Genomic DNA, 24,037 nt, shown 5'->3' on the forward strand with positions numbered 1-24,037 from the left:
TTTCTGTACAACATGAATTAAATATATTATCTGTCTTTGCGCTGAGTCACAGGAAATTCACAGTACAGCGGGGGAGGAGTGGAGGGACTTGTGGGGAAGCCAAGACCCTCCAGGGCTGCTCCTCAGGCTGAGGGGGGTGTGCAGGGGACCTGGCCACCCCTTGGCCTCGCCATCCAAGATTCAGCCAAGTGTTGAGGAGACTTTGGGAATAGAATAGGTGTGCTCCATAGGGGTGGGGGGGGGTGCCTTCTCGCGGGGCCACGGCCCTAAAACTCCCAGTCCCCTGGGGCTCGGGGCTCGGGATCAAAGTCTATCCTGTCCTGTCCCACCTTCCTGTACCTCAGACTGCGGTGCTGATTCTCTCTCTGGTGACCGCCCTCTGGGGAGGCCAGGGGCATGGGGAGGCTGGTGCCCAGATAGGGTGGAGCAAGGACAGAGCCACGGGGGCTGGGAAGGAGGGGACGAGGGAGGCTGTGCCAGCCCCAGGGAGCTGGCACCAGTGTCAGGGTGACCCTGCATATCTGGGTACCGTCCTCGGGACCCTGGCCCAGGGCTGGCTTACCAGCGCTCAGGGATGATAAGCAGGAGCCACTCTCGGGAAAGGGTGGAAGGTAGGAGCTTGGGTCAGAGCTCCAAGGGCAGTGCGTGCTCTACCGCCTGCCAATTTAAGGCAATCCCATTCAGACTGGGGAGACGGGCGGGCCCGGCTGAGCTGGCAGGAGTGCAGCTGGCGGGACCAGGCCACCGCTGGACTCAACTGGGCGTCCAGCAGCATACGGGGCCTCTGGCGAGGAGTGGGGAATGGGGACAAGTGGGGGATGATGAGAAGAGGAGGTGGGGCTACGACTCTCTCTGTTGCTCTGGGGACACCCGCCCTTCAGGTGGGGGTGGGCTTTGGCACACACGTTGGCACCCAGGATTCCAGGGTCCCAGACAAGGTGCCATGTTGCTTCCTGCTCTCAGGGGGGAAGAAGGGGAAAGACGTGTGGGCTCCAAGGGGCCTGAAAGGGACTCGACCAAACCTGAGGCAGGCAGGTACCCTGGGCATGGTGGTGCCCATGTTCAAGGCATAGCGCTCTGCCCAGCCTCTAGACTCTTCTGTCCATGTGGGTTCCATGCTGGTGTCTGAGCACTTTAGAGTGGGAAAGTGTCTGAGATCGCTTCCTGTCCCCTCACCTCCTCCCAGGGAAGCAGCTCATGCCCAGCCCCAGGGAAGGTGATGGAGGGGTTGGTGGCCAGGCCAAGGCCACTGGGGAGGCATGTGGGAAGAAGGGAGAGGAAACAGCCGTGGCCAGCAGGGCTGCCGAGAGGTCTTCTGGACCGGCCGTTAGCCCTCACTCCTCAGTCCTCCGAAGCCACACGGGCCCCATCCTGCCGCAGTTGTGCTCAGTGTGACCTCTCGTCCCTTGGGCCACAGCAGGGTGGGCACAGCTCAGAAGATGCTCTGCCGCCGGCTCTTCCCTCGCCCTGGAGAATGGAAGGAAAGATGTGGGACTGCAGGGAGAAGGCTGGGCCGAAGGTCACCTGAGATCAGGAGGGACGGGCATCCTCCAGAGCTACTCTGATAGAGCCAGCAAGAGCATGTGCTTGGGAGCTGGTCAGCCCTGGGTTCAAATCCCATCTCTGCTTACTAGCTATGTGAAATTGCACCTTAGCCTCCCAGAGCCTCAGTCTCATTGCCTGTGAAATGGGGAGCATTAACTAATAGTACCAATTTCAAGGGGTATTTTAGGATTAAATGAGATACTGCATGGAAAGCACTTATCATGTCTGCGGCCATCAGCTAGTCTAGAAACAAAGTACAGTTCTCCCAGGATGGAGGCCAGAGAGCTCAGAATTTGCAGAGAGAATGCACCAGGAAAAGCGTGCACCTTCATCAGGGCTACTGTCAGATGCAGCGTTCTGTCTAGGGTGGGGGTTGAGGAGGGAAACGCAGGAGGAGGAAGCCTGGCAAGGAGATAGGGAAACCAGCCCCTTCCCTGCTCCCCACGGGCCCCCGGAAGACAGGCCAGTGTCAGGGAGGCCACGCCGATTCCCACCGCAGGAGGGGCTGCTGGGCCCTATCTCTGCTCCTCAAGAGGGTGGAGCCGCCTGCCCTGGCCTCCTCTAATAAGAGGAGGAGGTGGGGGAGGCACGAGCCCCTACCTGGCTGCTGAAAGGCCAGGCCCCGGTAGCCTGGGTCCTTCTGGAGCTGGATCTCCTTCAGGGAGAAGATGGAAGCAGCTGGGGTGAGAGAGGGAAAAGGCCGGGAGAGAGCTGAGTGGAGCTGGCCCTGCTCCTGGAGCCTGAGGCCCCCACACCCATCGAGCACCCCCTTAGTTAGGACTGGCCCAGGAGCACCTAACTGGGCCTTTCAGGCAGCACCTTGGATCCACAGGGTTTCCTCCCCTCGTACACCAGCTGCTCCCTTTCTCTGGTTCTGGGGTGGCCCAGCCCCCTTCCCCCAACCTCCCCTACACACTCACTGTCTTCGAGCTGGTGCACACGCTCCCCCAGTGACCGGAAGTAGGGGTGCCTCAGGGCCGCCTCTGCTGACACGCGACTCTTGGATTCGTACTGAAAAGCAGAGGGTGGGGGACTGCAGGGACCCCTCTGGGCAATGCTATTCCCATGCTAAGTTATGTGACCAAGAAGGGAAGGGCCAGAGTCTAACCTGAGAAGCCCCTGGGGTCAGCTGCCCGCTCAAGCCAAGGCAGTCTCAGAACTCAGGGTCTCAGGTCTCCAGCCACCAGGAGAAAACCAGAAATGGGGCTTTCGGAGAATGACCTCCTCTTGGGATGGAAATACAGATGCTGAGGCATCTAAGATCATAGCTTTAATAGTAATATTAACATGTAATGCTAACAACTACCCTTTATCGTATGCTTATTCAAGACAGGCACCATTCTAAGTGTATTCCGTAACCTCAATTTATCCTCAAGACCATCTTACAAAATGTGAATGATTCATTCTACCTTGCAGTTGAGGAAACTGAGCCACAGAAAAGCTCTGTAACTTGCCCACAGCTACACAGCTAGGGTCTGAATTGGGGTTTGAGTTGGGAGTGCACCTGCTCTGAAGTCTGTGGAAGCCAGCACTCCCCTCGGGCCTGGTGGGTGGAGGGTACGTGAGGGAGCCGGTTCAGGCTCCTGAGCCCACCAGCATGCAGGTGGGACGGAGGGCTGGGCTGGGATCTTGGGGCTTCAGCTCTCTGACTGCCTGGCCCTGGTCGGCGTGGGGGCACACTCACCAGGAGGAGGCCGGTCAGGAGGTTGATGCCATCAGTGTCCAACCTGCGGGAGGAAGGAGCTGGCACAGGTCTGGTCTATGGGGGTGGGGTGGGACGGGTGGGGCTCACAGCCACCTCTGGGAGGGACGGCCAGGCCCACAGGCAGAGAGGAGGAGTGGGGAGGAGGGGCTACCTGGGAGCATGACTGATGAGCGGCTGGGGCAGGTATCGGGGGAAGTTGTAGGCTCGGAACTCGGAAAGGGCCATCACACCAGGCCACGTCTCTTCCGTGGGGGTCCCTGGGGAGATGAGAAGGGGTGGGGAGGGGTGAGAGGCCAGAGCCGAGGGCGACTTGGAGGGGTGCAAGGTAGGAGGTGGGGTCATAGAATGACTGAGTCCACCGGGGGCCCCGCCCTGTAGAGATCCGGTGGGAGCTGCTCTTCCCAGTCCAGATATGCGCCCGGGCTGGACAGAGTTCCGGCGCCCCCTAGTGGTGAGAGGGAGGGAGCGGCAGGAGACTGACCAAGGAGTCGGAAGATGAGGTGCAGCTCCTCCTTGACCGTGGAGCCGGGGAATAGGGGCCTCCCTGTGGCCATCTCGTAATGGATGCAGCCAACGCCCCTGCAGGGAGCAATGGGCAGGGGCGGCGTTAGGCTGGACCTCCTTGCACCCGCGCTTCCTAGCGCTGCTCCACCACGATGCCCTGCCACAGTGACTCAAATGGGTCATGGCACCGGGGTGGGTGGCCCAGGGCTGCAGAGGCTCCTAGCACAGCACAGCCACCCACTCCAGCCTCCCTCTGGGGGCTTCTCAGGGCTCTAGGACGCTTTGATCTCTCCCCTTTCACTCTATAGGATTTGGGTCTGCATAGCCAGCACCCATGAGGGAGCTCTTCAAGCAGTGTTGTCTCAAACTTTCCATCATGTGCCCCTCTGGAAGAGAGAAGTCCACAAATCCACTCTCCAAGGAAACCCCTGCTGTAGGGCACAGCAGCCATTCATCAGAAAACTGTGTTTTACCTTTAAAGTTCGGCCATCTTTTCCTTCTACACTGAATCATACGTGCGTTAATTTTAAGAAAAAAAGTATCCCTTCTAAATTTTTCAGTAGAACTCATGCTTGGGTAAGATTCATCATATTTACTGTGGGGGCCCTCCTGTACCCTCTGGTAACCCCCTATGTACCCCTGGGCGAATATTTCAGAAGCACAGCCTAAGAGAGTCTATTTAGAGCCAGGGAAACCCCAATGTAGCTCTGACTTAATTCTATTTTATTTTTTAATGCATCTTTTTTTTTTTTCCCCCCGTAAACTTGCTTCTCTTTATTTTATTTTTTGGCCATGCAATGTAGCATGTGTGGTCTTAGTTTGCCGACCAGGGATCGAACCCGCGTCCCCTGCATTGGAAGCACAGTCTTAACCACTGGACCACCAGGGAAGCCCTCAATTCTTTAACATCCAGTTCAACAGGATACCACATGGCTTTTATTCAAAAGAGGTTAGACAGTCCTTCGCAGAGGCCCTTGGGGCAGCAAAAGCGAGTCGCAGGTGCGGAAGCCCCTGCCCCACCTCCCCACCCCCCCGCCCAGTCCCACAGCGCTTGCTTACCACATATCGATGGGGGTGGAGTACTCCGTGGACCCCAGCAGCACGTCGGGGGGCCTGTACCACAGGGTCACCACCTCATTGGAGTACGTCTTCGTGGGCACTGACTTGGCCCGGGCCAGTCCTAGGGACAGACCCGTCACTGAACCGCCCCCACCCCGGACAGTGCCCACATCCTGAGGAGACTGCGTCAGATTCCTCCACCACCCTGCCCCAGCCCTGTGGGCTCTGGCGCTCACCGAAGTCGGCCAGCTTCAGCTCCCCTCTGTCGTTGATGAGCAGGTTCTGGGGTTTCAGGTCCCGGTGCAGGATCTTGCGGCGGTGGCAGTAGGCGAGGCCCCGGAGCAGCTGGAACATGAAAATCTTGGGGAGGGAAAAGAAAGGAAGCAGTGCAAGGTGGGAGCATGGCCCACGGAGGGGAGGGGGGAAGGGAGGAACCCTGCGCCTCTTCCCCGTGGCTGGGACGGCGATGGGGACAAGACTGGGTGGAGGTGAGGTACTTGGAGAGCTACCTGGTTCTCCTGCCTGCGTGGAAGCCGCATCCCGGGCCCCATCCACCCCAGGGAATCCCATCCAGAGGGCAGGGCACCAGGTGCACAGAGGAGGCAGGAGGGTGGGGGAGGAGAGAGTACCCCAGCCGGGGAGCTGAGAGGCGCCACACTGGGCCAGGAAGCCTGCCTGTGTGGGGATGTACGCACACAGACGAGGTCATTCATCCCTCTGAATTTCCCCGGAAGCCTCTCTTCACCCTGGCAGGTAACTCATGCTCCCATTTGACAGACAGGGAACCTAACGCTCAGCGTTAGAGCGCGGAGGTCCATGACACGGAGGCTCTTACCTTGACGTTGTGCATGCTCATGAGGTTTCCACAGTGGTCCAGATACTGCTTCAGGTCACTGTCCTGGAACACAGGGCCTGGCTCAGCGCTCGCCCTGACCTGACGCCTGGCCAGGAGCCCTTCCCTGGGCAGGGCCCAAGCCGAGGAGTGGGACAGGTCCCTGGCTCTGAGCTGCCCCTAAGCCTGGGCCCTTGGACCATTCCTGCACGGGAGCATCTGAGAACCTGATTCCAGAACAAGGCCTGGGCCACCCCCACCCTCTCCCCCCCTCACCCCTACCCCAACTCACCAGGTATTCAAACACCAGGGTGAGGGAGCGCTCCGTGTGGATGAGGTCATGCAGGGTCACAATATTGGCATGTTTCAGGTTCCTCAGTAAAGACACTATGGGGAGACAGGCCTGCCTGGGTCCCTTAGGCCCCATATGCCCCTCATACCCTCTCCTCCTGGGATCAGCCTCAGGAGTCCCCATTCCAGCAATGATCCTTGGCCCCCAGGCTGCCACCAGGGCTCAGGCCAAGAACCCCTCCTGCCAGGAGCCCCAAGACTACAGGACCCTAGGATGCTGTACCCTCTCGGATGGCAGTGCAGGGCGCGCCTTCCTCATGCTCCAGCCGGATCTCCTTCAGGGCCACGAGGTTCTCTGTCAGTTTGCTGCGCCCTTTGAAGACTGTGGCATAGGTTCCCTGGGAACAAGAACCCCAGCAGCCCAGCCACATTCAGGCCCCGCTCTCCTCTGTCCAATGTCCTCCTCTTTGTGCCTCTGCTTGGGCCATGACTTTGGCAGGACCGCCCTTCCCTACCCCCCCTTCACTGAAATTCTGTTTCTTCCAAAGCCCACTTCTCTGTGAAGCTGTCCCTAACCCCTTCCCGGTCAGAAGGAACTGTCCTTCCTGTAAGCCCCCAGCAGGCAAGATGTCCCTCTATTATAACACCAGTTTTGTTCTTCCTTATATTCTGTTGATGTTTACATATAGGTCTCCTCTGGGTTCCTGGAAGGAAAGGGCCACATCCTCCTCCTCTCTGTAAACCACTGCCCACCCCCAGCCTGGAACACAAAGCCCAGCACAGTGTTTACGGAAATAGCTAATAATTACACAGCACAAAAGCTTATAGTGACCTACTCAGTCCTCACAACACCCTATGAGGTAGAACAATTAGGGATCTCCATTTGGCAGAGGAAGAAACCAAGGCACAGAGGGAGGTCACATAGCTCACACCAGGCCACGGAGCTGGTAAAAGGAGGAGTTGGGATTTGATCCCAGACAAGAAATATTTGCAGGGAAAAAAAGACTGGATTCTGCCCCAGAGCCCATCAGCCACTCCATCCTCATGCCCTCCTCCAGGACCTGGGCCCACCTTAACACCTGCCAAAGGCTGGGCCAGACTGCATGGCGAGATCTGTGGGACAGGGGTAGCGTGACCGCAGATTGGGGAAGGCTGGGGAGGACCCTGTTCCTCCTCCTAGCCATCCCGCCTGGCAGCCTGGAGAACACCCAACCCAGCCTCTTACCTCCCCCAGTTTGTCCAGTTTCACGTATGTTTCCAGTTTCCCAAAGCCGATATCTGACTGAGAGGGAGAGACATAGGGTCCTGTGAGCTTGAAAGCCCCAGCTGTCCCACATAGAGTACACCTCCCCACCCCCAGCCTCCAGGTGGAAAGGGAATGAGACCCCCAGGGGGTCTGAGGCTAGCAGGGTGAGGGCAGCCCCAAATCCTCCCTCTCCGCTTCTCTCTGTCCCTGTGATACAGGAGGGAGGCCTTGGAAGTGTGAGTTTCTTTCTCCTGTGGCAGTGGAGGGTGCAGAGCCCAGGGTTGTAGTCCTGGGATTGCCACAGGCCTTTATCACCTGTCTGTCTACATCCTGCTCAGAAGTCCCTCAAGGGCAGGAACTGTGCCTTTTTCTCCACTGTACCTTGGGGTCCAGTTCAGAACCCACCTCCCTACAGCCTCTCTCATCAGCACACTTGCTCCAGCTCAGTAGTACCCAACCCTTAACAATACAGATTCCTGGGCCCCACCACCCAGAGTTTGATTCTGTAGGTATCTGGACTGGGGACCAGAATCTGTGTTTTGTAAGATGCTCCCAGGGAAATCTGATAGGCAGCCAAGACTTGGAAACACGGGCCAGCTGGTTTATTGACCTCACCCTGGTGAAGACTCTGGAACCCAGAGGGGGCTTGGAGCTCAGCTCCAGCACTGGTGGGGCTCAACTAGGGAATGGAGGTTGACCAAGAGCACCAGCTATGGGAATCCTCTCGGCCAGCAGGTGGCGCCAGAGGCCCAGAAACCTCCTTGGAAACTGCTACAGGCCTCAGCTAGGACATGCAAAACCAGGACTGATGTCTTGCAGGGGAGAGGGTGTTCCACCCAGGCGACCTCTGACCCTCTTGGGACTCACCAGGGAGGCACGGCGGGACATTCGGGTGAGAGGTTTGGGCAGGTCTGGGCTCTCCAGCTGCAGCTTCTGGAGGAATTCCTGGGGCAGACGGATGTCCATGGGCAGAGAGAGCCTCTTACTGATGTCCTGCAGTGGCCAGGATGAGACAGGGGTGCCAGTGTTTGCTCCAGGGTAGCTAGGGCTGTGGGACCCTCGCCTCTGGCCCTGGGCCTGGCTTTCCCTGTGAACAACCCCAGCAGGACTGAACTGTGAGGCTGTGAGGCTTCAAAGATGTGCTGAGACATACATGGACATCCAGGGGTTGCTGTGTGACCTTAGGAGGTCCCTTTCCCTCTCTGGACCTCAGAGTCACCATCTGTAGAATGAGATTCCTGCAGACACTGCGATTCTGTAAGCATATTTTTCACACACTTGGGCACATGTATGTGGGTCATAAGACCAATAGTCAAATTGTCTCGCCCTTGCTATGTACCAGGAATGTCCTGAGCACGTGGCATATATTCTCATTTAATCTTCTCGATGACCATTTTAACACAAGGAGACTGTGGTACACAGAGGTTGCGTAGCCTGCTCAAGGTCACAGAGCTAATCAGTGGCAGAGCCGGGATTTGAACCCATGAAGTCTGGCTCCAAGGCAACCACCTTCCTGGGCATACATTTGTGGATGTGTCGTAGAGCCTGGAGCCCCTCACCTCCGTGGAGAAGCGGCGCTGGTTCTGCCGCCGGTACTGCATGCCAGGGGACAGCTGCCCGGGGTCCTCCCCTCTGTCTGCGGGGGAGAAGGTGCTGGACTCTGGCTGGGGGTCTCTGTCCAGAGGACGGAGCTGCAGGCCTGAGACGGAGAGGCATCAGCCACCCTCCCTGCCTCTGCCCCGGCACAGGGGTGGGGAGGAGACTTCACTCTGCCCTTCCCGGACCAAGGCCAGCCCCGAGGCCAGCCGTGCTGTGTGTCACGGTGTGTCAGGGACGGTGGGGAGGGGCAGGGGGGATGCCGGGTGGGGAGGGGCGGGGGAAGGGCCCCAGACCCCTCACCCTCATTGCGCCGGTTGTGGAGCTGGTTGAACTGCTCTGTGAACTCGGCCAAGGACTCCTCGATGGTCTCGGTGCGGGGCACTGACAGGGAGAAGCGACGCTTAAAGTTCTTCATTTTGTTCATGATCAGCAGGCAGCAGGCCGCAGGGTCCTGGGACAAAAGTGAGAAGAGCGGGTGAGAACACGGCAATGGGTCCAGTCGACACCAAATGTGAATTCTGGGTCTTCCCATCAAGCTCTGTCGCCCCGCACTCAGGGGCCAGGGTTGCATCTTCCTAACCCTCTTCCTCCTCGGGAATCTCATCCCCCCAGGATTCCCTGTCCCTGGGGAGATATTCACAGGGAATATTAAGGAAGCACAGCAAAGTACTGCTCATAATAGCAGCTTGATGTGCCAACAGGATCCTGAAGGCCTCCCCAGGGCCAGATGGTAACCTTTTAGCTGCTGGAGGTCTAGAGAGTTCTGGAAGGAGGCCAGGGGTGGCAGGGAAGACACCAGAACCGGGTGGCCCTAGGGCCAGCAGCTCTTTATCAACTTGCATGGAGGAGGCTGAATATGTCAACAGCCAGTAAGCCTTACTGATTGATGCCCATAAGCTGAACATAGCTTAGCCTACACCCTTGTAACGCAGTCTGGTCCAAACCCCATTTCATCCTAATATTGACACCTGGGAGTCCCTCTCCCGCTTGTCCTGGATCCCCAGGAGACAGGAAAAGAGAGGAAAGGGACAAGGGAGAGGATGTATGCATCTGAGCTGGCCCAGCCCCATCCCTCCTGCTGAAATATGGGAGGTCAGGAGCAGTTGAATGTCTCAAGGGAAAGACAGAAATTTACCGGAAACAGACAGGGCCCCCAGGGAGGGGAGGCTGAGCACTGCCGGCCCCTTCCGCACCAGAACCCCAGCAGGCAGGGTGTCTACTGCAGAGAACATGATGAAGGAGAGGGATGGGCTGCTCTGCTCACCCCAGGGCCCCCTCCCCAGCGAGAAGAGGTTCCCTCCCTGCGGCTCCTCAGCCCTCTTGCCCCCTGAGTGAGGGGACACCCGCTGGCCTCCCAATGAGACTTGTGCAACTGCTTCTTCCCATAGACCCTTCCTTCTCTGTTCTGCCCTGAAAACTCAGAGTGGGGCTGTCATGCCTTCCCTTCCCTTTCCCCCCTTCCCCTCCCCTCCCCTCCATGGTTTCATAAGCTCCCAGTGTGGCCACCCCCTCATTTCTACTCTGCCTCCTTCTCCCTCAGCTACAGTGGGGCTGGGATCAAGAGGCCTCACAAGGGCCCCCACCCATGCCTGCCATGAAGCCATCAGGGCTAGCCCTGTGATGGGAGGGGGCCATCCTGCACCCTCTCCCAGCTTTTACCCATGCACCAAGCACAGCCCATTTCCAGAGGATGCTCTCAGCACTGGCACTGGCCAGTAACCAGTTGCCAAGGCAACCAGGCCCCTCCTGAATCCTGGTTTAAGGGATTATGGGTCAGTAACATGTTTACTTTGTTTATGGATCACATCCTTCTGTACTCAGCCAGCCTGGAAAGGGTCCTTTCCCTGGCTGTCCCCAAATGCAGCTAAGTTGTGGCCCTCCAGCTCCCCTGAGCCCAGAGACTGGGTATTGCCAGGCACTCCTTCGTCAGGCTGGCACCTCTCAGAGTACAGGCGTTGGGTCTGCACTGCCAGCCGAGCCTATCTCTGTCAGTGGGCTATGAAGTCTCACTCAGTTTGGCTCAACAAATGAAGTGCCAAGCATTACACTAGGCACTGGGGTTAGCGGTGAGTAAAGCCTGGTCCCTCTTCTCAAGGAACCTGGGGGCTGTGAGGCCTCCTTTGATGAGAAGGTAGCTGAAAGCTCTTCTTCTTCCAGCTTCCTTGCAAAGCCCACCAGCCTGGAACTTTCTTACTTCTCCATCTCCAAGCTCATTCCTGCCAGCCAACCTCAGCCACTCCTCCTGGCTCTGTGCGGTGTCCGGGCCTGTCATCTGCAGGATTCTCATGGACAGGAAGCTCCCAGAGGCTTCCACCCACCTCACTCCTGTGAGCAGCCAGCCGGGGATGGGGGTGCATAGGGGGGCTTCATGATGGTGGCAGCGTGTAGGCTCCAGTGACAAGAGGACCTCGACACGCCCTGCCTGTTGACTCATATTTCCCACACGACAGGAGAGTGGAGATGTCCCCATCGCACAGATCAACTGTTTACAAGTTGGCTGAACATCAGCATCAGCAGGGAGTATTGGGAAACGTTCAGATGCCTGGGCTTTGCCCTCAGATTCTGGAACTGAGGCTCTGAGGATGGTGCCTGGGAAAATTCATTTTTTAAAATCATCCCCCATCCCACAAGTTGCATGGGGTGGCCAAAAAACAAACAAACAAATGAATAAAACCCATGCCCAATGATCTGAACACTGGAGCCATGGTTGGGAAGCACCTGAGGTCTAGGTAAGGGATGGTAATCTGCCCAGGTTTCCAGATCGCACTAATGGGCTGAGATGAGGAATCCTCGAAGCTGCGGAGGCACAGGAAGGTGGAGGAATGCTGAGTGGAGCAGGAGACCCACCAGAAGGGGAGAAAATATCTGCCCTGCACAAACCGATGCCCCAAGCTCAGTCATGGTCATCCTAGGGGGTGGGGCGACTGGGCACTTGGCTCCCTGAGGTCTGGGCTCTGCCAAAAGGGGCCAGTCACGCCCTCTTCTAAAAAGAGGCCTCCCATAAAGCCATCCTACAGTCTGGGATTTATGGGATGGCACATTGGGTTTGTGGCTCAGGAATCCACCAGTAGCTGCCATATATCTCACGCCCTTGCATTTGCCTGTAGGGGAGGGAGAGGGGAGCTCATCAAAAGCCTTCTGTGAGTGAGGCCCCCAATCTCTACAAGACAAAGGAGAAGCAGCCTGAACTGCACCTGCCCTCCTTGTTAGCAGCAAGGAGACACCAGTGGGACCAGGAAGCATGTGGACGGTGAAACTGGGGACGGCTCACTTGAGCAGGAACGTGGAGCCAAGCAATGCGGACGATGGGAACCAGCTGCTCTGCACCCGGCCTGAGAAGAGACTGAGAGGAAGTGGCTGTCACTGTAGCAGGAGCGATGGCGGTCAGATGTAGGGATGGACTTCCTGAGGGTGGCAGGGGAGCAGGCGGCAGGGGTGGTGACCATGCAGAGTGGACGCTGCCCTCGGATGGGGACAATTGGGGCCTTGAACCCGGCAGGGTCTGGGTGTGACAGGGCAGGCTGGGCAGTGAATGGTCTGTTGTTCCCTACCTCAGGACACAAGATGCCTCTGTGACTTCTTTCTTTGGAGAGTCAGTTCCTCAGATTTGAGGGTCAGGGGGGAAGGGCGACAGGAAAAAGGCCTGTTACCTTCGTGCCGTCTGCCCCTCACCCCCATCTGGGAATAGAAGGGCTCAGTGTGACCCAGCCTGAAGCCAGCCCAGGGCTGGGCACAGTGTGGCCTTTGTCCCCAGGGCCAGGGAGCCATCTGGGGCTGTCCCCGGGCAACTGGTGCCAGGGGAAGAGGGAGATGGGCGTCCAAGGACGCTGGCCTGGCCGGGTGGGGTGGGGGAATGCTGAAGGAGAAGTCCCCCTCAGGAGCTGCAGGGGTGGGCAGGCAGACCCCCAACCAGGCCTTCCCTCCTGCCCAGGTGAGTCCATAAAGTTCTCGGCCTACCTCCCATCGCCTCCTCCTGGGCACATACCAGCCAACCCAGCACTTCCTGCTGGTGCCAGAGAAGCGGGTAGCACAGGAGGAAGGAGGAGCCAGGCCGAGAGGAAACTGACACTTGCCCAGAGGCCGCTATGTGCCCCGCGAGAAAGGGCTGGACTCCTGGAGTGTCAGCAGGAGCGGGCACTCACAGAACCCCCATTCTAACCCTCCCTGGCTCGCCCGTGGAGGACAACGCGGCTCCCAGAGGGGAACTGACTTGCTCAAAATCATGCAGCAATTTCCTGGCTGTTGCTAAGTACACAGACTCAGTGACCACATTGCTCCTTTCTTCTCCTAACTGGAACTCCCCCACTCTGCCCCTCCCTGTGGCCTAGGCTGTAAGTGCGGTTTTCTACCTTGCAGGTCTCCTCCACCGCCACCCTGAATTAAAGTCAGACAACCCCAGCTTCCAATCCCGTGCTACCACTAGCAGGCTGATGACGGCGATTCAGTGACACCATCGCTCATAGCTTTGGCTCTAGTCTTTCATTCAACAATTATTTATTGAACATCTGCTACGTGTCAGGCACTGTTGTTGACCCTGAGAATCCACTTGTGAACAAAACAGACATTAATTCTGCCCTCATTAATCCTGACACTCTAATGGGGGTGGGGAGAGGCAACAAAGAAAATAAGTAAATAAAATATACGGCATGTTACATGGTGACAAGTGCAACAGAGAAAAATAAAACAGGAAAGAGGGATGGGGTGTGAGAGGTGGGATGTTGCAGTTTCAAATAGGGTGGTCAGGAAGTCTTCCCTGAGAAGGTGACATCTTCTGGGAAAAATTCTGAGTAGGCACTGGGGAGGGAGCTAGTCATACAGAATCTGGGGGAAGCAGGTCAGCAAGGGAACAGTAGGTGCAAAGGTCCTGAGGCGGAATTGAGTTTGGTACGGTCTGGGAACAGCAGTGTGGCTGGAGAAGAGAGCTGATCATGTTGGGGCCCCTCGGGATTTGGGAGGGTTTGCGGGGATGAGTGATTTGATCCCATTTAGGTTTTAATAGGCTCCCTCGGGCTGCAGCAGGGAGCTTGGTGATGGGAGGAGGAGGTGATGGCTGGGGGAAGCGTAGAGCAGTGGAGGTGGGGAGAAGTGGCTGGATTCTGGGTATATTTTGAAAGTGGAGCCAGAGGGATTTGCGGACAGATTGTATATGGCGTGTGAGAAAGGAGTCAAGCAGGACTCTGAAGGGTTTGGCCTGAGCAACTGGAAGGATGGGAGGCCATTGTGGGGATGAGGGATGGTGGGATTGGAGGTCTGGGTGGGGTTTTAGGCATGTGTTTCATGTCCAGTGGATGTCTGAGTGGGGATGCTGAGTGAGCTGACACAAGGAAGACACCCAGAAAATGTTAGCTCTCTTTTCTCCTTTTCTTTTTCTCTCAACTTCCTGCACAGATGTAAAAATGTACCAGAAAAGAGGCCCATATAAAGCTCATCAAACACATCCCTCACAGACGTTCTTATAGCCCATAAGGCACTTTGAAGCCTTGGGACGGAAGAGGAACAGGGAACAGGGAACATGGTTGGCAATCGGCAGGCCTGAGCCACCAGATGGAGAGGGAAAGGCCAGGTAGGAGGGGTCCCCCCAATTATTGACGCAACTTGGCAGGGCCACGTCGGGCAGGGGACCTGGGCCTCCTGGCTGACTGCTCTCATCCACGGGGCAGGCCAGGCCGGCCCACGGGCCCATCATCCAGGTAGTGCAGAGGTGGCCTGCTGCTCCCCACCCCCTGGACAACCTCTGCCAGGCCCCAGAACTAACACCTGCCTCTAGGCTGTGACCCAGACCGGGAGACCATGGAGGCAGAAAAGGAGATGGACAGAGCATCCAGGGAAGCTGGGCCACAGCCTCCCTCTCACAGAAGTTTGGCTGCAGACTGGGGCAGAGGGCGGAGGTCAGCTTCACTTCCTAACCTCCAGGAAGCCAGGCTCTGAGATTCCTCAGAGAACTCTTTGAGAAGCCCCTTTGCCTTCCTCCTGAATAAAGTCCCATTCACAATAAAGCCTGCAACCCAAGGTCCTTCAAGACCTGCCCTCCCGTTCCTCTCGGGCTCTGCTCTCCCCACTCCCCAACACAGCATGCAGTTCAGGTCCTGGGTCTTCAGAAGCTTCCCAGACCCCCTAGGACCGCAGGGTGCCCATCTGGTGGTGAAAGTACATCACCCACAGGATCACAGGGGGGACTTTCCTCGTGCCTCCCTCACCAGGGGTGCTTTGATTCCTGTACCTAGTGCTGGTCACATACAGCAGGCCTGGCTGGCTGTTGCACCAGCACATGGAGCACCTACTGCATTCCAGGCACGTTAGATACTTTTTCAAGTCCCTCTTTTTGCTTTGTTTTCTTTTCTTTAAGCGCTCAGTCTCTGTGAGTTCAGGGACAGGGGAGGAAGGATGTAACTTCCAACTGCCCACTTTCTGAAGCCCAGAGGGTCTGACCCTTGGTCCCAAAGGCTGACCACCAGCTAGGATCCTTATGACATTCTCTGCTGCCCACTTCCTGCCCCCACCTCAGCCACTCAGCCACTCTGGGCCTTTGGGCAGGTTTCAAAACAACTAGAGGCCACGGCTGACCAAGTCTGCAGACATCATGAACTGAGACTTCAGAGACACTCCCTCCTTCCAGTAGAACTGTGCCTGCAGGGAGCCAGCAGATACCATCTCTTCCTTCATCCTCTAACTGACCCTGCCTTGCACAGCTTGAGGCTTTAGTTTCCCTAGTTTGCGACAAACCTCAGGAGAAGCCAGTCACCGCACGACTGCCTGGAGCTGAGAGGCAGTGGCAGAAGCAGAAGCAGAAGCCCTGGAGCCCTCATCACTCACCTCATTCCGTGAGCTCCGGCCTGGATGAGAGAGGCTGTCAGCCTGGGGCCTTCTGAGTGGCCAGAATTAAGGGGACAGATAGGCCTGTGGCCACTCTGCCAGTGAACAGATGCTCTGGACACAGGGACAGAGCTCAGAGAAGATTCTCACAGCCCCTGTTGGAATGCAGGAAGCAGGCAGGGAAGGCCTTCCAGGAGCAAGCAGGACTAACCTGCAAGAAGCCGGTCAGGAGGCGAAGCGTCTGGGGCTCAGGGTGGCCCCTGCCCTGGACAAATGCACCACCAGCCTCCACGGCATCCTACCTGATGCAAAAGTCCCGCAGTGAGGGCCACGTGCTGCCCAGGCCTGCTCTCCAAAATCCTCTACAGTTTGGAGTCATGGAAGATGTCCCAGCTCTCCCACGTACTAGCACTATGACCTGGGAAGACACCCATGCCTCAGTTTCCTTGTCTGCTAAATGGGGATAATGCCTAACCTCCTATCCAATTGCCACTGGCTGCGAGACCTAACTTTCCCAGTTGCTTTCTGATGATGTCACTTCCCTATTTTGAATCCTTCAATATTAACGCCACCCTCAGGAAAAAGTCCAAACTCCAGTGGCCAGAAGATTAGGCCTCCTGTGTTTTGATCCCTGTCTCCTCCTTATCTCAGCTCTCACCCCTCCCTGGGGGGTCCAGCTTTATGAAATGTACTTGGCGTCCTCAGGGTAAACCACACTCACGGCCCACATGAACCTTCACTTGGCCTGGGATGCCCTTCCTCATTTTTCCCTAGGTAAAACCGCTGCCAAACTCAACTCAAGTGCTGCTTCCCCTGGGAAGCCGCACGTGGCCACCGCTCCTCCCTCAAGGTAAAATGAGATGCTTCCAGAGCAGCCTGTGCACATTCGTGACTAGATGGTGATGTCTTCATGGCAAGAGCGTGGTCTCAGGCAGCTCTGCTTCCCCAGCGCCTCATGGTGGAAGGAACCTACCAGGTGCTCAGCCAGTGTTTGTGGAATGAATGAACACACGGCTGAATTAGACCATAGCCAGTGCACCATAATGACTTGTTCAAGCCTCTTTCCTCTGTAGACATTTAAACCTTAGGGTCAATGAAGACAAAGACCTTTTGGCACCTTGAACCCCCAGAACACTCTGTCTGTCTGTGTGCAGACCCTTCCACTCTCAGGCAGGCCAGGGACCTGTTTCTACGTTTATCTTCTCCTTGTCAGGCCAGCCCCACTCTTAGCAGGTGGGACTTGAGCCCACGGGGATGGCCTGGCCCTGCCCTCTTTCTGGGCACACTAGAGCAAGCCCGGGGGTCCGTCAACCAGCCCTGGACTCCCTAGGACATCTTTCCTCCTCGGTTCTCCTGGCTCTCAGTGGGAACTGGAACCCAGGGACCTATGGGCCAGGGACAAGGGGAAAGCCAGCAAAGTGTTCCCAGCTTCAAGGCTCAAGTCAGGCATGACCTCTTCCTGGATGCCTTCTACGATGCCCCTCATGTCCTCTCTAGCCTGAAACCCTGCTGGCCCAGCCAGGTGGGGGCCCCTTGTCTGTGCTCCCACGACATTCTGGATGTCCCCAAGTAGCACCCTTGGCTCCCTGTACTGTAACTGCTTGTTTGTCTGTTTCCCTAGTTTGCCTGTGGGCTTGTTAAGGGCAAAAACTGGGTCTGACTCATCATTACACCCCCATGTGCCTGACATGGGGCCTGGCACCAAGCAAACCCTCAAATGATCAGTGAGCAAATCTATGAAAGCTGAAAATTCCTGGTTCTGGGAGCTATTTGGAGGTAAGAGGGCTGCCAGGAGACTGTCAGTTGCCCACTGGACTCCAAGCCTCATCTGTAACCTAGCCCTCCTTCTCCAGCCAACTCTTCCCCATGGCAGTGGGGGGAGCGTGGGCTGGGGCAGAGGGGGCAGCTTCCTGCCCAGCAGCTACTCCCCCAGTGAGGTCTGTGGAGGCCTCAGGGTTGGCAGGTGCCACAGCACAGTGAGGGATGGACAGGGGATGGAAACAATCCTAAAGAGAGGTACCAACTGAACATGCACCGAGTTGGGGCCTCCAGGGCTTGTGGAGAGGGGGCTTGGCAGACCTTGGGGCCCTCCTCATGGGCTCCCATCCCCTAGGGGCAGACTTCCAGGGCCTCACAGGTCAGGTGCACTACCCAGGCTCAGACCTTGGCCTCAACCCCTACAGATGACCCCTCCTGACCAACCCCCCCCCCGCCCCATTGGTGTGGGCCCCACATCAGCCTTGCTGATACTCTGCTCTTTTTGGCTTCCTGAGGCTCAAGGAATGAAGTCACGTATATCATCTTCTGGTATTTTCTTTTCAGCCTTTTCTGGAGACCCAGCTAAGGCTGGCCTGTAATCTTTGTGGAGGCTCTGGATTTCTAAGTGATAAGATGGGACAAGGTGCCCTTCTGTCAACTGTGGTCCTGGCCGTGCATAACATCCCAGACCAGAGGCTGGAGCAAGGAGCCAGCGCAGGCAAGATCTCTGTCTCCCATGTCTGCTTCCAGACCAGGCCTGCCTCACCTCCCAGACAGAGAAGACCCTTTTCCACTCCTCTTAGCAGCATCCATTAAAGACCCTCAAGGAAGGTCCCTCACCTAGTACCCAGGGTTTTTAAAATTCCAGAGTCTGGAACCTCTTCTTAGGTCTTTCTTCCTAAATCCTAATGGAAATAGCTCACAACTGTTTCCTCTCTGTTTGCTTAAGGACAGATGCTGATGCCCACCATCCTCTATTCCATCAATAGGAGGAGAAATAAAGGCATCCAGGTCACCTCTCCTTCAGCCTTCCCTTGTCCAGATTGAAGAACCTGTCATGGGATCTTTGTTAACGTCTCTTTGGTTTTCTCGCCATGTCCAACTTTAGCAACAGAACGGCAGGGGCCTTCAAGCTCTGGCATCCCGGGGGACTGCTCAGTCTCATGAGCAGGGAGGGCAGGAGGGGAGGGTTTCCCAGCACCTCCAGACCACATTTCTATTTATACTCCACTCCCAGCCCTCCACCGCCACTAGTTTGGCCCAACAACGCCAGGCCCACATTCTGAAGGACCCTGGCCAACATTCTCCATCCTTTAGGGCAAGCTGGCTTCCTCACACTCAGCATGGCCTCCCTCTCACCAAGCTGGGCCCAGGCGGCCGCCTCGGCCTGGACCACCTCCCTGCTCCTCTCTGTCTCCAAGGCCCCCTCTGGGATGCCTCTGAACATCCTGCAGTTGTTCACCTGTTCTTTAAACGTCCCATCAGCGGCACCCACCACCCAGAGCTCAGGGGTGGCGCTGGTTTCTCCTAGACCCTCTCTCACTTCACAAGTACCCACTCAGCACCAGGCACTGTCCCAGGCTCTTGGCTTGTCTTCCCCTCCCCCAGCCTTCTGGTTCTCCTGCTTCTTTCTCCCTCCCTTGTCTGGTGGACTTACTTCCTCTACCTGTCCCTGAATGTCGGCGCTCCTGAGAGTTCCCTCTTTGGCCCTTTGTTCCTCCCCATCTACACTCATCCTGGTGACCTCATGCTCTCCTGTGGTGGAAACCACCACTCATGTGCTGATGACTCCCAGATCCACAGCTCTGGCCCCACCAAGTCCCTGAGCCTCACACACACAGGCCCAACTGCCTGCTGGGCATTTCGGTCTAGATGTTCCCCTAGGGTCTGAGATCCTAGAGTTACCCACTGGGCCTAAGACAGTCCCCGAGATAGCAAATAGTTTGAGATGTGTATTTAAATGAAAAGGGCATTTGTGTACAACTTGTAAAAGCTGTATGTGTGCTAGATATACATGTGTCATACATGTACACTATATAAATACATGTAAATACACTGTATATAATCCAGAAGGATATAAATATATATATGTGTGTGTGTGTGTGTGTGTGTATATATATACCCACACAGACAAACATATATATATTCCAGAAGGATCTAAGTTAAAATGCTAACAGTAGTTATATAACAGGGTAGCAGAATTATGGGTGATTTTAATACCTTCTTTTTGCTTATTTGCATCTTCTAATATTTCCATAATGAACATTCACTGCTAATGTTAAAAGAAGAAGTTAACGCTTCTTTTTAAATGAAAAAAAAAGTATTTTTAGGTAGATTCTAGAACTATTTAGTGCAAACTTTGGGAGAACTATGGTTTTCTTGAGAAGGGTCAGCAAACTTTCCTGTAAAAGGCCAGACTGTCAGTATTTTAGGCTTTGTGGCCATATGGTCTCTGCCATTATACAGCTCTATCCCCATAAAGGACCCACAGACAAGATGTAAATGAATGTGTGGCTATGTTCCAGTAAACCTTCACTGTGGACACGAAAATTCGCATTTTATATAATATTCAAGTGTCACAAAATATTACTTTCAACTTTTGAATTTTTCCCAACTACTTAAAACTATAAAAATCATTCTTAGCTCATGGGTCAGAGTAATATAGGCTGGATTTGGCCAAGAGCCATGGTTCGCCAAGCCTTGCCCTTGGGCATCAGTGCCTGCATGGCGTTTGAATCCGGCACCCACTCCTTTGGGAAGTACTTATTTTCCTCCTATCTGACAAGGAGGAGGTCTTCCAGGCCTTTCTCGCCCGCTGAAGCTGTGGCAAGGACCAGCGGCCCTGGCCTCAGCTGGGGGAAGGCCCTGTGCTGCAGAGTTTGGGGGATCAGAGGCAGAGCCCCTCCTGGGGTCTCTGAGCACAGCTCACCTTGCCAGCAGGATTGGCAAAAGCTGGAACCACAAACCAGCCGTCCTGGAGAGAGCTCTAGAAATCCCCTAGTCTGTGTCCTCGTTTTTCGGGTGAAGAACGGAAGACTCAGAAAGGGGAGCGAGCTGCCCAAGGCCACTGGGTTGATGGGGCACAGCCGAGACTAGAACTGAGGGCTTGTGACTTTGAGTTCCATGCCCTTTCTGCTCCTCCAGGGTTGGAAGGGATGGCAAGGACCTGGCCGGAGACGGCATTCCCCGCCCCGGGCACCATTATCAGGGAAATCAGCAGCCCACTGGAGGGCTGCCTTGCACAGGGAAGGAGCCAGGCAGGTCTGGCGTCAGCCCAGAATGTGGCACCCAGCCCAGCCGTGGCAAGGGGTGCTGCCAGCTGGGCTCCGTGCCAGGAACAGGGAGGGGCTCAGGGCCCCCTTTCCTGGCCTCAGCCTATGCCCTGCTGGCAGAGGGGGTCTAGAGACCCAGCACCGCTGATGTCATGAGTGTGATGCCCTCCAGTGCAGGACCGACCACCTACCTGCTTCCAGGCACTGGATCCTGCCAGGATGTGGGGAAGGACAGCCACGTCCCCTCCTGGGCCTGGTCACCCAGCAAGAATCTCCTTTGCTGGGTGGCTAGGGCCAGAGGAGAGAAGGAGCCCCAGTTCCTGAGGGGATCCCCAAAGGCAGGAAAGGGGAGGCTCCTTTAGGGAAGCAAGGTGTGAGGACAAAAATCATTCTGGAGATTTGCCAGAGCTTCCTACAATAATGATAAAATGGAGAGGGCGCTCAGGGTAAGGGAGGGTAGAAATGCTTTAAGAACAGTGTTTCCTGCCCGACTGGGGGCCTGAACCCTGGTTTCTACAGGGATCAAGGAGCGGCCAGGGTCCTGAGAACTGCCAAATGTGGCCACTAACTCCGTCTGCCACCACCCTCGATAATGACACCAGGCAGGGCAAAATTCAAGGAATATTGTGGACATTATCTCATTGGAATTCTCACAACCACATGAGGTAATACTATTACTCTCTCCATTTTCTAAATGAGGAAACTGAAACTTGGGTGAGCAAGTTCCTTCACCTAAGGCAACCACTTACTGAGCGACAGCGGCAGGATTTGCACTGACCCTGGAGTCCATACACTGCCCCCACCCACGGTGAGCAGGAGACACTCCACACACAAAAATGATGAACGCACCAGCTGGCCATTGTCGGGTCATGCTGTCTACACTGACCCCTCTATTTCCAGGGAAGACTTTATTTAATGTTGGAAGGGTGGGGTGGGAGCACAGGGTGAAACCATTATCCAGAGTTCCAAGAAAGAGGGTCTCACCACTGTCCCTTCAAAAGTTCGGGCCAATGTCTCCAAGACCAGGGTGTCCTGTCTCACCAGGGTCATTCACGCTGTCCGGAAGCCTCAAGACCCTTTTCAGTTCAAAGGCAATTCTCACACCTGCCTCCTCATTGCTCCTCCTCTGCAGACAGAACCGTGGAGATTTCAGGAGCAGATGCGCTCTCCTTCAGACAGGAGGTCTGGCTGAGATGCGCCTACAGATTTCCCTCTTCCTGGTCTGCTGCTGCGCCACTGGCCAGCTCCTGCCAGGCCCAGCCACTGGCTCTGTCATGATCCTGGGTCCCAGACCCTCTGCCTGAGCTGCTGGGTGTCCAGCCTCAGAGCTGGGTTCCGTGTGTGCGCACACATGCGCTGTGGGGACCAGGACAAGACCTTGGTTTGCTCCCACCCCCTGGAGATGGGAAAATGCCTACTCAGCAGCTAATGCCAGGAGGGCAAAGGGTCCAGGGTGGATGGGGGAAGAGAAATGTGACTCACACCCAACGGGGTGAAGCTAATCAGGTGAGTCTAGATCCAGGCCAGCCACTCCCTCCCGGACAACAGAGCAGAACAGGGACTGCAATTAATTAAGTACTGGAGGAGGGTCTTCTTACCCCAGGGAAAGGAGGCCCTGCCAGAGGCCCTCAGAGAAGGGAGCTGTTGGGTTTCCAGGTCCCAGTGCCTACCTCACTCATCCTAGAAACTGGGATAGAGGGGAAGGTACAGTCCCACAGCACAGGCTCCTGGTCCCCTCCAGGCAGGTTCTCATCCAATTGGTACCCCACCCCACCCGCCATTCTCTTACACAGAGCCCTCCTCCCCAACCTGGAGGAACAGGAAAGATACTGTCTAAGGGCCCGGCCTGATGGCATTAGGAAAGCCTGACTCCGTCTCTACTGAAAGCCAGGCACAGTGCGATAACTAGGAATTCCCTTCCAAATAACAAACACAGCTACCGGTTATTTAGCATTTGCCGTGTGCCAATGCATTACTTCATTTAATTCATGCAACAACCCTCCTTATTATGATCCCCATTTCACAGATGAGGAAACTGAGGCTGGGAGAAGCTCAAGAGTTTGCTGGGGAGAGAGAAGTCACACAGCTGGCATTGATACTTGCAGGAGCTGGGCTGGCCCTCTCCTTTAGGCCTCAAACTCAGGGAAGGAAAGAAGAAATCTGCAGAGGGATGGATGGAGATGCTGGACAAAAGTCCAAAACAGGGTGACCCCAGAAAGTAGAGGCAGAGTTGGAGTAGGAGCTGGAAGAAGCCAAGCCAGACTCTGCCCTATAGTATGGGGCTTGTTTGCCTGGGCACAGGAAGGCCAACTTGGCAGAGGACAGTCTGGGTCTGTCGAGAAAACAAATGCAGCCATAAAGGCAGCTTATCTCCTCAAGGCCCGGTGGGGAGGCTTCCAAGGCAGGCAGCTCGATCAGTCCCATGAGATCTTAGACCAAAAACCTACTTGTTCCTCAGACCGGGTACCCTCTCTCCTGCAATCCATGGAGAAGCTTGGTCCTGCCTGGCACAGGGTAAGAGGGAGCCTCCTTACTGACAGCACCAGCCCCATCCTTCCTTCTCCAAGGACGGCTATAGAACCAGACAACTCCAGAGTAGGCTGGCATCTCCCTTGACGGGGCAGGAACTAAGAGACAGGGGCCTTGAGGTCAGATGAAGTGGGCTGGATCCCACCTTTGTGGATTTGGGGAAGGTTGGTATCTCAGAGTCTTTGTTTCCTCACCATAAAATGAAGATAATAATACCTACTTCATAAAGCTGTCTGACACACTACTTGGCACCCAATCAATAATAAATGCCCAGTCAAAAATAAAATCAATAAACGGTAGACACTGAGGCATTCAGAAATCGCATGTAACTTACTGAAGTCTACTCTGGCTCTGGAAACCCCAGCAACTCTGGGAAGAATGAAGGCTCCTGGTGGGCGTGTGCGGCCAGCGGGGAGAGTCCCAGTGGGCAGTGAGGTTGCAGGGCTGGGGGAGGTCAGCCTCACAGGCTCCTCAGGGGCACAGGAGGTTGCCTGGGGCAGGGTAACCTGAGACAGCAGCTCTGCTGTGGCAAGGTGACCCTCTCTCCAGAACACCTTCAAGATGCAGACCCAAACCCAGGAGCCAGTGTTGCCTGGGGCCATCTTCGCCTTCCCCCAACCCTAAGCAAGGTGGTCCCAGCCCCCTGCCCAAGGCAGAGGAAAGGTAGGGGATCTCTGAGGACATGTCTGTCAGCCAGACATTCCAGGCACCCTCATCCTCGAGGATTCTACTCCCTCAGGCCAGTGTCGGGGAATGTGCTGTGTGCCCATGCCCAGTGGAAAACGCCACACGAACATGCCGAATCTCACAGGGCGCTGACACAGGAGGGGCAGGCTGGTGGTGTCAGTGAGTCACAGGGCCCAGGACACAGTTGGGGAACTGCT

General features: G+C 56.0%; 1 protein-coding gene across 5 annotated transcripts in view; it reads right to left on the reverse strand.

Moving 5' to 3' along the window:
• CDK18 (cyclin dependent kinase 18) overlaps positions 1-24,037 on the reverse strand; it is a 25,398-nt gene continuing 1,361 nt past the window's right edge. Inside the window, exons 1-16 of one of the 5 annotated variants that reach the window (XM_082404090.1) lie at positions 11,976-12,124; positions 9,082-9,232; positions 8,742-8,881; positions 8,050-8,175; positions 7,162-7,218; positions 6,220-6,334; positions 5,938-6,032; positions 5,649-5,711; positions 5,050-5,173; positions 4,814-4,934; positions 3,732-3,829; positions 3,402-3,507; positions 3,230-3,272; positions 2,466-2,556; positions 2,146-2,223; positions 1-1,467 (exon numbers count right to left, since the gene is read on the reverse strand). In XM_082404090.1, the coding sequence (XP_082260216.1) occupies positions 1,433-1,467; positions 2,146-2,223; positions 2,466-2,556; positions 3,230-3,272; positions 3,402-3,507; positions 3,732-3,829; positions 4,814-4,934; positions 5,050-5,173; positions 5,649-5,711; positions 5,938-6,032; positions 6,220-6,334; positions 7,162-7,218; positions 8,050-8,175; positions 8,742-8,881; positions 9,082-9,205 (1,416 nt within the window). In that variant the 5' untranslated portion in view covers positions 9,206-9,232; positions 11,976-12,124 and the 3' untranslated portion in view covers positions 1-1,432. Of the gene's footprint in view, positions 1,468-2,145; positions 2,224-2,465; positions 2,557-3,229; positions 3,273-3,401; positions 3,508-3,731; positions 3,830-4,813; positions 4,935-5,049; positions 5,174-5,648; positions 5,712-5,937; positions 6,033-6,219; positions 6,335-7,161; positions 7,219-8,049; positions 8,176-8,741; positions 8,882-9,081; positions 9,233-11,975; positions 12,125-24,037 lie in introns of those variants that run through there. The other 4 variants (XM_082404091.1, XM_082404089.1, XR_014247892.1 and 1 more) reach the window with 4 other exon arrangements.

This window comes from Balaenoptera borealis (genome assembly GCF_965194805.1).
Source record: "Balaenoptera borealis genome assembly, chromosome: 1".
Lineage (NCBI taxonomy): Eukaryota > Metazoa > Chordata > Mammalia > Artiodactyla > Balaenopteridae > Balaenoptera > Balaenoptera borealis.